Raw genomic sequence first — 12,427 nt, forward strand, 5'->3', positions numbered from 1 at the left:
GAACCCCTCCTTTAGGTTACTGCTGCCTTCCCTAGATCTCTAGAGAAGGAGTCACAGCAAATCTCCAAGATTTGTCAGAAGAGGATTTTCTCGGTGATCTGAGCTTTGCTCCCCAACCTTCTCCAAAACCAAGAAGAGCCAGGTTACAGGGGATGGGGGAAAGACACAAGAAAAGGCAATTAGAGAGATGCAGAGAGTGCAATGGAGACTTCACTGAGCTTCAGTCACCTGTCTTGCTTGGTCTGCTAGCAAACATCTCGTGGCTCTGGGGGCTAGCCCTGCCCCTCACTGCCCTCTCCCACCAGACCTTCACCTCTCTGCTTGACTTGCTATTGAGGAACCAGGAGCCATGCTTGTTTCCAGACCCATAACACTGGCCCCAAAGTATGACCCAGAGGGAGTATGTGGCACAGCTGTCAAGCTATCTGGACCATGGAGATGTATTGCGACTAGGCCTGAGGACTGGGAGTCAGCTCACCTGAGTTCTCACCCGGCTGTGCTACAGATTTACTGTGTAATCTCGGCTGGTCACTTTCCATCACTGAGCTTCCAGGTCAGTTATTTGAGCACCTGGCCCTGAGGCTCTCAGGGTGGTCAGAAAAGGCCCAGGAATAACCAGCGATGTCCCCAGAGGAGCAGCCCAGGAGAGGAGCAGACTCAGAGATCCTTAGAGGAAACAGCCCCCAAGGCCACCATGCTTAAGGGTCCCACGTGCCTCAGCCTAGAAGAAGGCAGGAGATGAGCTACTGGAATGAGTCAGTATCTGTCCAGAAGAGCCAGTGCCAGAACTCTTCTTCTCCCCTTCAGTTGACCCAGCTGCAGGCCTGGTCTGGGGCTGTCCTCTTCCTCCCTACTTAGATGCCCTCTCTATTCCACGGTGCGTTTCCAAGGCCTCTCAGCGTTCATTGTCAATGATAACTTATTACTCCACTTCCCATCTATTGCCTTGTCACTAAGGCATTATTATTCTTTCCCTGATTATCCTGGAGATGATATCATACATCTTTGACTTATTAGTTCTACCTTAAATGTGTAGTTCTATTGCATCCTGGACAATGCAAGAACCCTGGGACACTATCATTACATTTTTATTCCTCCTGCCTTTGATGTTATTGTTGTCATGTACTTTAATTATACACACATTCTAAACACATTTTAAAATGTCATCATCCTATTATCCTTAGCAAACTAACGCAGGAACAGAAAACAAAATACTACATGTTCTCACTTATAAGTGGGAGCTAAATGAGAACTCATGAACACAAAGAAGAAAACAACAGACACTGAGGTCTTCTTGAGGGTGACGGGTGGGAGGAGGGAGAGGAGCAGAAAAGATAACTATTGGGTACTGGGTTTAATACCTGAGTGATGAAATAATCCGTACAGCGAACCCCCATGACACGTGTTTAACTATGTAACAAACCTGCACATGTACCTCTGAAACTAAAACGAAAGTTTAAAAAACAAAATGTCATTATTATTATTTTTCATATAGGTAATATTCACTTTGATTGATATGAATAAATCCATTTCCATTGCTCTTCATTTCTTTCTGCATTTCTATTCTTTCATTTGAGATTACTTTTCTTCTGCCTGAAGAACACTAGAATTTACTCTAGAATGGTTGTACTATTGACAAATTCTTCAGTTTTTGCCTGAAATTGCCTTTACATCCTCTTCATTTTTGAAGGATTCTTTATCTGGGTATGAAATTCTAAGTTGGCAGTTATTTTGGGGTAAGATGTCTTCAACAAACTAGGAATAGAGGAAAACATCCTCAATTTGAAAAAGAACATTAGCAAAAATCCTACAGCTAACGTCATGCTTACTGATAAGAAACCAGAAAATTTCCCGCTAAGATCAGGAACAAGACAAGGATGTCTCTTCTACTATTCTTTTTCAACATCATACTGGAAGTTTTAACAAATGAAGTAAGATAAAAAAGGGGAAAAAAAAAGGTACACATATTGGGAAGGAAGAAAAAGAATGGTCTTTATTTGGAAATGACATGTTGTCCATGTAGAAAATCCAAAGGAATTGATTAAAAAAAAAAAAAAAAAAAAAAAAAACTCCTGGAACTAATAAGTGATTAAAGGAAGATTGAAGGATACAAGATTAATACATAAAATCAATTACTTTCCTATATGCCAACAATGAACAAGTGGAGTTTGAAATCAAAAGCACAATGGCATTTCCATTAATATCCAAAAAAGAGATATTTCTGTATAAATCTAACAAAATACGTATGAGATCTATATGAGAAAAACCATGAAACTATGATGAAGAAATCAGAGAACTGAATAATTGGAACAATGTTCTATGTTCATAAGTAGGAAGATTCAATACCGTCAGAATGTCAGTTCTTCCCCCCTTGATTGATAGATTTGATGCAATCTCATCAAAATCCCAGGAAGTTATTTTGTGGCTATTAACAAACTTATTCTAATATGGAGAGACAACTCAAAAGAGCCAAGACAAAATTGAAAGAGAAGAACAGAACTGACGGACTGACAGTACCCAGCTTCAAGACTTACTGCAAAGCTGCAGCAATCAAGAATAGACGAATAGATCAATGATACAAAGTAGAGAGCCCAGAAATAAACCCACATGAATACAGTAAACCAATCTTTGAAAAAGGACTAAAGGGAAAGCATTGGAGAAGAAAAATGGTCTTTTCAGAAAATGGTGCTGAGACAACTAAACATTGATAAGCAAAAAGAAAAAGAAAAAATCTAGACACAAACCTTACACGTCACAAAAATTAAAATGTACATATAGGGCCGGGTGCAGTGGCTTGTGCTTGTAATCCCAGCACTTTGGGAGGTTGAGGTAGGCGGATCACGAGGTCAGGAGTTTGAGACAAGCCTGGCCAACACAGTGAAACGCCATCTCTACTAAAAATACAAAAATTTGCTGTGTGTGGTCTTGGGCGCCTATAATCTCAGCTACTAGGGAGGCTGAGGCAGGAAAATCGCTTGAACCTGGGAGGCGGAGGTTGCAGTGAGCCGAGATTGCACCACTGTATTCCTGCCTGGACAACAGAGCTAGACTCCACCTCGGAAAAAAAAAAAAAAAAAAGTACGTATAGAACTATCAAACGCTTAGGAGATAATGCAGGTGATTTGAACTCACTGGTGGACTATGAATTGCTGGGCCATGTGAAAGGTTAGCATCTTCACATTCAGCCACTTCCAGGGCAGCCGGAGCCCACAGTGCTAGACCAGCGACCATCTTCACCCCTTCCAAACTACACACAAAGCAGCAGGGCTCGGGCGGTGGGGAGTGGACATGAGAGACAGCCTTCTCACTGTCCTGCAGGAGAGACCATCTTCTATGAGTGTCCATTTTCTGCCCCCTCCACCCTCCCCATCCCCAGGCCCTGCCCTCTCCTGAGACCCTCAGGGAAGTGCCATGTTTCCTATAGTTTCCTCGTCAGCCTCTAACCAGCTAGAATGCTCTCCACAGTACCTCCCATTCAGGGGGGCTCTCCACAGTACCCCACATTCAGGGGGGCTTTCCTGTCCAGTAGGTCTCTGTCTCAAAAAGCTCTTCTTTCTAATATGTCTGGGCTGCTTTGGTCCCATCCTACTGGGAGGTGGAGAGGAACTTTGCAGATACCCTGGGTTCGGGTCATAAGGTCCCTGGGGGTGGGGTAGTAGAGGCTGGCAGAACTGAAACCCAGGAAGGCACGCCATCTATCTCAGAAGGGGCCCCACGCTGGGGTTTGTCAACCTCCCAACAGTGGAACTGCACTTCTGCAATGAAAACTTACACTTCCATTTGCTTTCCTAAAGGGAAAAAGGAAGCATGCGACGAAACTGAAGTGTGTTCTGACACATCACGTTCCTGAACCGCAGCCCAGCCCTACCCAGCCCGACCCAGACCAGCCCACTGCCTCTCAAGAGCTCACAGCTGTGGGACTAGAGCCAGATGTGTCCCGCCAATAAGGTAGGTAGAAGCCACAGGGACTTGAACCCATGGGAGGGGAGGAAGCCTGGTGGGCTGGGAGGAGGGCTGCCCACATACACTCTCTGGAGTGTCTTCCTCCTGCCTCATCCCCCAGGATGGAGTTATAGGCTTGGGTTTCTGTTTGCCCAGAACAGCTGGGATCCAAAAGACCCAGGACAGGCTCTGGTGGACGGGCTCCTCTTTGGTGGGAGACTTCTGTTAGCTCTGGATGGTTCAGTGAGGCAGAGAGTAAGGCTACACAGCAACAGTAAATCTTTCGTCCTGAGGGATTCTTTCAGGGTCTCTGGGCTGTGAGATTAGTTTCTGGGAGTGAACTCTTGTTTCTAGCCAGGACTGAGAGCATGCTTGCCCAGCCCAGCTGTCCTTGGCTCAGTCTATATCCCACACCTCAAGAAAAGGCTTTCTGGCCAGACATGGTGACTTATGCCTATAATCCCAGCACTTTGAGAGGCTGAGATGGGTGGAACATCTGAGATCAGGAATTTGAGACCAGGCTGGCCCATGTGGCGAAACCCCATCTCTACTGAAAATACAAAAATTAGCCGGGTGTGGTGGCAGGAGCCTGTAATCCCAGCTACGCGGGAGGCTGACACAGGAAGAATCACTTGAACCTCGGAGGTGAAGGTTACCATGAGCCAAGACCACGCCACTGCACTCCAGCCTGGGTGACAAAGTAAGACTCCACCTCAAAAAAAAAAAAAAGGTTTTATTTTTCTTTTTTGAATCTGCTTCTCCCCAGTAGCTGGTTCCCTGCTTGGCTCAAAGGAGGACTACAGCCAGATGGGGTGTGGGCAGAGGCCTATGTGTGTCTGTGCCTTAGGGGAAAGGGAGTGTACTGAGGGGCTCCCTCACTAAAAGACTAAAAGGTCCCAGCCATTAACCTACTGCATCTAAAAGGCAGGAGGGGCAGCAGGTTCAAGACCTGGAGGGACATTGGGTTCCAGCCACCTGCAACTGGCTCCCTGTCTCATGGCCTTTGAAACCCCATCCCATTTGTGGTCTCTTTGGGTGATTTCACCGTGTGGTGGCGGGGGCAGGGGGAGGGCTTCTCGTTTAGCCACTTGGCAAATGTGCCCTGGACATTTATGGTGGCCAGGCTCCATCTGTATTGGGCAGTGGGACACAGGACAGCAAGAACCGCAGCCCCAACCACACCCAGCTCTCAGGAGGCCTCAAGGACAGGGAGAGGAGCTGGGGAAGACAGGGCAAGAGCCCACAGAACTTGGGCATGAAATGCAAAGATGGAGTGAATGGGGAGTAAGGATGGCCAGGTGTCCTGGGGGAATCCTCCCTGCTGTGGGAGTCAAAAGGCAGTGAAAGGTCACCTTTTCCAGGGAAGGGAGCTTCCTAGGAGAGGTCACATTTGAACAGGGCCTTGAACCATGGGCAGTATTTGGACACAGAGTTTGGGATGCAAGAAGCATTGTTAGGAGAGAAATAATGTGAGCAAAAGCCTGAGGGCGTAATCAGTTATTCACATCTGCTCAGCCCTTGGTTCTGTTGAAGGTGATGGCAGGTCCTGGGCCACATAGTGTTGGTGGATATGGCAGAGATCGTGTTCCTCAAACACATGCAGGAACAAAGCTGGCCATTGTAAGTGGCCTTCCAGCAAGTGCCAATAGTAACCACTTGGAGCGTGCTAGCTGTGTTTACTCTTCACTGGGGTTTCCAGGCAGCCTTTCTGGTGGCCAGGGCCAGGCTAAGCATCCTGCTTCTGTGTCCCTCCAGGCATCCTGGAGCTAGAAGCACCTCTCTCCTCCACCAGTGGGTGCTCCCGAGCGTCAGGGCTCAGTTCGTTGCTGAAGCTGCTTCTCCCCAGCAGCTGGTTCCCTGCTTGGCTCAAAGGAGGACTCAGCAAGTGTTTGTTGTGTGACTGTCAGATATAAGGAAGGTATAGCCGGTCTGTCTGCCCTTTCCTTTTCAAGAAGCAGGGCCAAATTGCCTCCAAATAACCAAAAAATCACCAAAACCCCACCCTGCAAGTCAGCATGCCTTATCCCTTTTATAGACAAGGACAGCCATACCTATACTACAGAAATCCGAGCATCATAGAGAGTAGGTGGCATGTTCTATTCGGAGTATGGGAGAGACTAAGCTCATGACCTTCCCCACCAATTCCAGCCTTGGCTCCAGTCTGGCATGGGCAGAATGATTGTACGAAGAGGTGCAGGGCCCCTGAGGTGGGCCAGTGTGTCTGGGCTCAGGGAGCCACAGAGGTCTCTGGCTCAAGCTGAGCCTGTGTGTCCATGTTTCATCTTCCCAGGCCTTCTTCCATGGAGAAGCCCCTCACGGTCCTGCGAGTGAGCCTATACCACCCCACGCTGGGCCCATCTGCCTTTGCCAATGTCCCATCACGGCTGCAGCATGACACCAGCCCTCTGCTGCTTGGACGGGGGCGGGACACCCACCTCCAGCTGCAGCTCTCCCACCTCTCCCGCCGTCATCCGTCCCTGGAGCCCCACCTGTAGAAAGGCAGTGCTCTTCTGGCCTTCTGCCTCAAGACCCTGAGCTGCAAGAGCTGTGTGTGGGTAAACAGTCTGACGCTGAGGTACCTAGAGCAGATCCCCCTCAGCACCGTCAACAGAGTCTCCTTCTCAGGCATCCAGATGCTGCTTCGCATAGAAGAAGGCACATCCCTGGAGGCCTTTGTCTGCTATTTCCATGTCAGCCCTTCACCCCTGATTTACAGACCTGAGGCTGAGGAAACTGACGAGTGGGAAGACACCTCCCAGGAGCAGCTTCCCCCTGGTTCAGGGCAGCAGACTCCAGGTTGCCTGGTGTTTCTCCACCTCCCTTCCCAGACTTGGGACAGCCCTCTCCATCCAAGCCCTGGAGGAGGAACAGAAATACAACTCCAGAGGGAACCCCCAGATGGTGCACTCTGCTAGCCTGCCACTAGAGCAAGCCTCTGCTAGATGAAACAGGGCTTGAAATATTTGAGCTGCATCATGCAAGGTTGACATGCAAAACCCACTGGCTGCCTTGCTCATAATGAACCAAGTCTGCAAACACAGAATAAACAGCCCGGGGTGGAGAAGCACCCTCTGTGGCCAGAGCTGTGCAAGGTAATGGGAACTTCATATATTTTTAGAGGCCCTGAGGGGCTCTGGGGAGCCTCTCTCAGCATTTCCACACATTTCCCCCTCTTGTCTGACTAGGAGTTACTTTATGTTGTTCATTTTGCGTGCTGCTTAAGAGCAGGAGTTTGAGGTTGCACCAGGAATGCGTGGACACATGTAACAATTACATTTGTGGTAGCTTGGGGTTACCTTCAGCTTTCAAATACCCACAGGCACTTGGGGCTTAGGAAAGCCTGAGTTTAATAAACTGCAAGTTTTTCATTAAGCTGGCACACCCAATAGGATTCCCTGATCCCCAGATGGGCCACATGCATGCCATGTTGTCATGCAGAGGTGGGAGTGGAAAATACAGACGAGGTGTAAGAGGAAATTGGAAAGGTGGGACTCACGTTTCTGGAAAGGCTGGAGGCAGGGCTCAGGGTTTCCTGAGGATGGGAGCTGGGAGCTGGGCCTGCCTGGAAATTCATTGTCCCCATCATCATCCTCATCCTCACACTCCCCATTCTCTGTCACTCCTGCATCAAAGCCTTGGCTGACCTCAGGACAAAGATCTTCAGGGAATGAGGGGTTGGGGTGGGTGTTTGTGTAAGAATTCAGCCCACCAGTTATTTCGCTCAGCGTGGGTCACACACCAACAGGCATGGGGTGGTCCTTCCAAATAAGAGACTTGTGAGGAGCCAGGCATGCCAAGGGTGGGAGGATTTTCTCAGTGAACAAGGGGAGCAGCCACTTGCCACACCATGCTGAGAAGCGGAGAGCATGGTTTAGAAACAACGTTTACCAGTGTGATGCAGGGAGGGATCTGTGTGGTCACCATGATCCCAGACCCCACTCTCCAGGGAATCCGAGGCACCGAGGGCACGGCCCTTTTCCCCTGGCTGACTCAAATCCCCGGGTCTGCAGCTGCCAACAATTTGTTTTCTGCCCAAGAGGTAGATCGTTTTGCACCCAGCACAAGCTACAAGGAGGTCCAACTTCACTCACAGGCCCTGAGCATCTTCTCCATGAAGGAAACAGCAGGGGGCAAGACCCAGGCTTGACCTGGTTTGGGAAGCTTCCTCCCTTATAGGGACGAAGCAAAAACACTCAGACCACAGCCACAAGGCAGGGAGAGCGGGCTGCCAGGAAGGGGCTGTCCGATGCTGTGAATGACCCCAAAGCAGTTCCTCATGCGTTCAGCAACCCTTCACCAAGCACCCACCTTGTGCCAGATGTGTGCAGAGCCACAGAACAGAACCAGAAGTGAATAAGGCAAACTTCCTCAGGGAGTTTACGCTGTGCTCAGGAAGGTCAGCGTTCAGGAGTGACTTACTTATTCAATCGCCACTATGATTAGTGCTGTAGTCATTGTATTTTTCTCTCTCCTCCAGCTGGTCTCACATTCTCTTAAGTGGCCTTGCCTGTTGAGTGCCCGCCATGTGCTTGGCACTCTGCTAGGTGCTATTCGTATTGCCCGTTTAAGGCTCATAACATCCCAGACAGACAATGGTATTAGCCACACTTTACAGATCAGGAAACTTGGCAAGGTTTCATATCTTGCCCAACATCACACCATCAGTAGCTGTGTGCTTTGGGCAAGTGACTTAGTCTGCTTTTGCCTCTATTTCTCCCTCTGGAAAATGGGTAAGATAATGGTACCACCTGCTAGAGTTATGAGGATCTTAGGACGTGGTACCTGTAAAGCACTCAGTCGGTGCCCAGCACACACTTAATAAAGGTTAACTACTATCATGAGACCTGAGAGAGGAGGGCTCACCATCCACATGGAGCTAAAGAAGACTCACAACCCAGTAAGCTGGCTTCAGAACCCAAGGGCTTACCTATGCTCCATGATTCCTCAACTAGGGATTTAGTCGTAGACACGGACCCAGTGGGCAACGGGGATGGGATTTTAACCTGTTCCTCGCATCAGAAGGTCCAATAGGCAGGGTTAGTGTAGCGGGAGATGCCCTGTTAGGGCCGGCAAGGAGAAGCCACTATACTTTGGTCTGATATAGTTCGCTATCTTCCAACAGTCTTTGTATTTCACATACGGATTAAAAAAGCAGCAGTGATCTGTCACAGACCAAAATGGTCCCCCTGCCAACTATGCATTACAGAGCAGCCGTCCACATACAGAACCTGAGAAGCCATGGCCTGGAGAATGCACGTGAACACCAAAGGCTGGAGAGAGGAGCTGGTGGGGAAACCCCAGAGTCCCCAGGGTGCTGTTACCTGGCTCCCCCACAGAACCCTGGGAACCAGCTGCTGCTCCTGAGCGCCCCACTCCAGGGCCTCAGTGAGCAACTCTTCCCTCCAGTGGGGAGTAAACCCTTCCCAGCTAGGGTCCTGCGAGAGGGAGCAGTTCACTTCTTCTGCAGGGGACTCTACAACTCAGACCTTTGGGGTGAAGCATCTGTGAGGCCCTCAGGGACTCAGGATGAGCTGCACAGCAGCTGAAGGAAGACAGCCAGACCAGGGTGGGAGCGAGCCAGGAAACATCTGGCTTGCTGTTTCAGACTCCACCAGCTCACAGTTCACACAAGCTCCCCGGGACACTCACACCTTGCCCTGTACCAAGTTTTTAAGACAGTTAAGCTCTGTCCATCTGAGACTTCACTTCTTTTGAGTAGAAAATCACTGAAATCATCAGATCCATGGCACCCACCCTCACTCTCTCCTAACAGCTGGAACTGTCAGGCTGGCTTCAGGTCCTGGTCTTCACACTTAATATCACTCTCCTTCACTTGCTCAGACAGCCAGAGCAGGTGGGTGAGTTCCTCCCAACAATCTTCACTGCATTCTCTCAGCTCCCACCACAGGGCAGCTCATATGCCTGAGTGAACATGCATGCATGTGCACACGCATACACACATGCACACACACAGGTATGCACAGACATACACCAAACATGAACATACAGAGCCCATGAACACTGCTCCAAACTAGGACCCTCTGGTCAGACTGCTGCCTGGGTTAGAATTCTTCACTCCCGCCCCCCACCATTTCCTAGTTCTGTGATCTTGGACAAGCGACTAAATCTCCCTGTGCCACAGTTTCTTCTTGCAGAAACTGGGAAAGATCACAGTACCTACCTCCTTAGAGTCATTGTGAAGGTCAGTGTGAGGTACCACATCTAAGGCACCCAGACATAAGGGTCAACAGCGTTAGCTATCACTGTGCAGTTTGGCGGACGAGCCGAATGCATGTGGACTCCTGGACTCACTGCACGCAGGCACGAAAGATGCTGCACTGGTTACATTCAGGCGTATACCAGAGCACTACAATTCTTTGAGACACTGTCTGGAAATCTGGAAATCATCTCCTTGCCCTTTAAGGCATTTTAACCCTCGCATTCCTCTGCTTTTGCAAGAATGTCAATCTTCTCAAGCTGTGCGTGAGAGACACGGCCTTCCCTCGAGGGAGACATGCAAATTCTCCATAAACAGCTATAATGCGGGGCTCTGCCCTGAGGAAGAAACAGGAGACACGCTAGACAGCACGGCCCTGGCTGCGGCCAAGAGGAAGGAAGACCCTTCCGTGGTGGAGCACTGGCTCCATGCCTATCTGCCCAGTGAGACTTCAGGCTCCTTGCAGACAAGGGCCATGGGTTGTTGGCCGTTGTGTGCCTAGTGGCCTTCACAGAGCTGAGCAAGGGACAGACACACAGACAGGTAGGGCTTGGCTGGTCAAGGCAGCAGCTGCCTTGGATGCTAAAGTCTGAGCCAAGCCCCTCAGGCCAGCATGGACAGGGCAAGGCCCACAGTGGTGGGAGGTCAGTCGGCCAGCTGGGTTGAGAAGGCGACGAAGCCATGGGCAGATAGGAAGTAAAGTGAACGTCTCTGCCTCCTGTGGGCCTCCTGTAGCAGGGACAGTGCAGACCCTCTAGCTGGGGCAGAACAAGGCTGGTGCTTCCTTCGAGTCCTTGAACCTCTATAGCTCAAACCCAAGCAGAGTTTTTGGATTCTGTGTGGTGATTGCTGAGGAAGGTTTATGGATTTGACAGGGTGCATGCCACAGGGAGGCAGTTCTCACTCAGCACTTCCTGTCCCCAGCAGAGACTCACAGGGGACGGCCCCAGCAAAGGAGACCCCAGAGGCGCTTTGAGGATAGCAATCAGAGGCCGGGCTGGCTGGATGGAGCCCAGGCCTGCTGCCCACCAAGTCTCTGTAGGCTGTAGTCTGACCCCTCTCTCCACCCCTGGGCTATGCAGGCCAGACGACACAGACCACACCCCATGCGTCCTAGCAACACCCACCTCCCTGTGCCAACAATCCATCCAACAGAAAAGGACTGAGAAGGCGATGCTTAACCCCAAGGAGTGAGTTTTATAGGAGTGGCATTAACAGTTTCACAGCAGGCCATTGAGGAAATATATTCCTGCCCCTTCAAATGGACGGTCACTACAGAAATGTGTAGAGCAAGACTTTGTCAAGGAGGTGTTCCCAGGTCTCCTGGTATCTAAATAGCAGAGCTGGAATGGGAACCAAGAACCGATTCTTTCCCCAACCGCCCACTGAGCAGCAAGGTTGCAGCCAGCAGAAAGGTGCGTGGAAGCAAGTAGCCCCATGTGGTGTGGACAGCGCATGGCCACTCCACCGCCCCCTGCGACAGGCTGCCAGCTGGGCCACCTGCCTTCCACTGTATCTACTGTGTGAGCTTCTCCAGCTCTGCTTTGTTTTCTCTTCCTCAGCATCCGCCCCATGGCACCCCATGCCATGCAATGGTGGCTGATATTGCCACAGTATCATGAGGTTAACAGGTCCTCCCTCCAGCTGCCCTCGCGGTGGCAGCCTCACCTGCATTCCTGCCATTCACCAGCCAGGAATGACCGTCCAAGACTGTGGGGGAGGAGTCAACACCACAGCCCGGTTCAGAGGAGATGCCGAATTTAATGAACTCTATTTGAATTGCAGGGCTGTGATTCCGCTTACCTTTCACGTGAACTCACAGGCGGATTAAAGTGGAATAAAACCTACCATTTGAGGTACATTCTCAGCTGATTGGAAACATGCATTACCTCCCCATGACCGGGCCATGAGAAGGGAAGTTATTATCTTTCTTTAGAGTTTGTAAACGCTTTATGGCTGAGGCAGCTTTAATCCTGCTGAGGGTAAAAAGATCCGGGAATCAGTTGCTCCCATTTACCTTTGTTTCCAATCACACACTCCAGTGGGAACGAAACATCCTAAGTGAGGGGATGTGGGGAGCCGGGTGATCCCTGACAGAAAAGTTTGATTATTTTCTTCTCCAGGCATGTGAATTGGAGTATTAGAGTGCCGTTTGGCAAGGGGGTTCATTTCACCAAAATGTGCACCCCAGCAAGGATATCACAACTCCTGGGCTGTTACAAGTTCCTCTGCCTTTTCTTTCCAGAGGAAATGCCCCCATTCCCCAAC

At 50.0% G+C, this 12,427-nt stretch overlaps 2 protein-coding genes across 2 annotated transcripts; both read left to right on the forward strand.

Moving 5' to 3' along the window:
• The first annotated feature begins 6,242 nt into the window (after window positions 1-6,242).
• Window positions 6,243-7,009, forward strand: TIFAB (TIFA inhibitor). The gene is given in 1 exon segment (XM_010338591.3): window positions 6,243-7,009. A coding segment is annotated over 1 exon segment (615 nt). The 3' UTR covers window positions 6,858-7,009.
• Window positions 7,010-7,106: 97 nt separating this feature from the next.
• Window positions 7,107-10,528, forward strand: DCANP1 (dendritic cell associated nuclear protein 1). Its single transcript, XM_074381347.1, is given in 1 exon segment — window positions 7,107-10,528. A coding segment is annotated over 1 exon segment (753 nt). The 5' UTR covers window positions 7,107-9,119; the 3' UTR covers window positions 9,873-10,528.
• Window positions 10,529-12,427: the final 1,899 nt, after the last annotated feature.

The sequence above is a fragment of the Saimiri boliviensis genome, chromosome 1, assembly GCF_048565385.1.
Source record: "Saimiri boliviensis isolate mSaiBol1 chromosome 1, mSaiBol1.pri, whole genome shotgun sequence".
Taxonomy (NCBI): Eukaryota; Metazoa; Chordata; class Mammalia; order Primates; family Cebidae; genus Saimiri; species Saimiri boliviensis.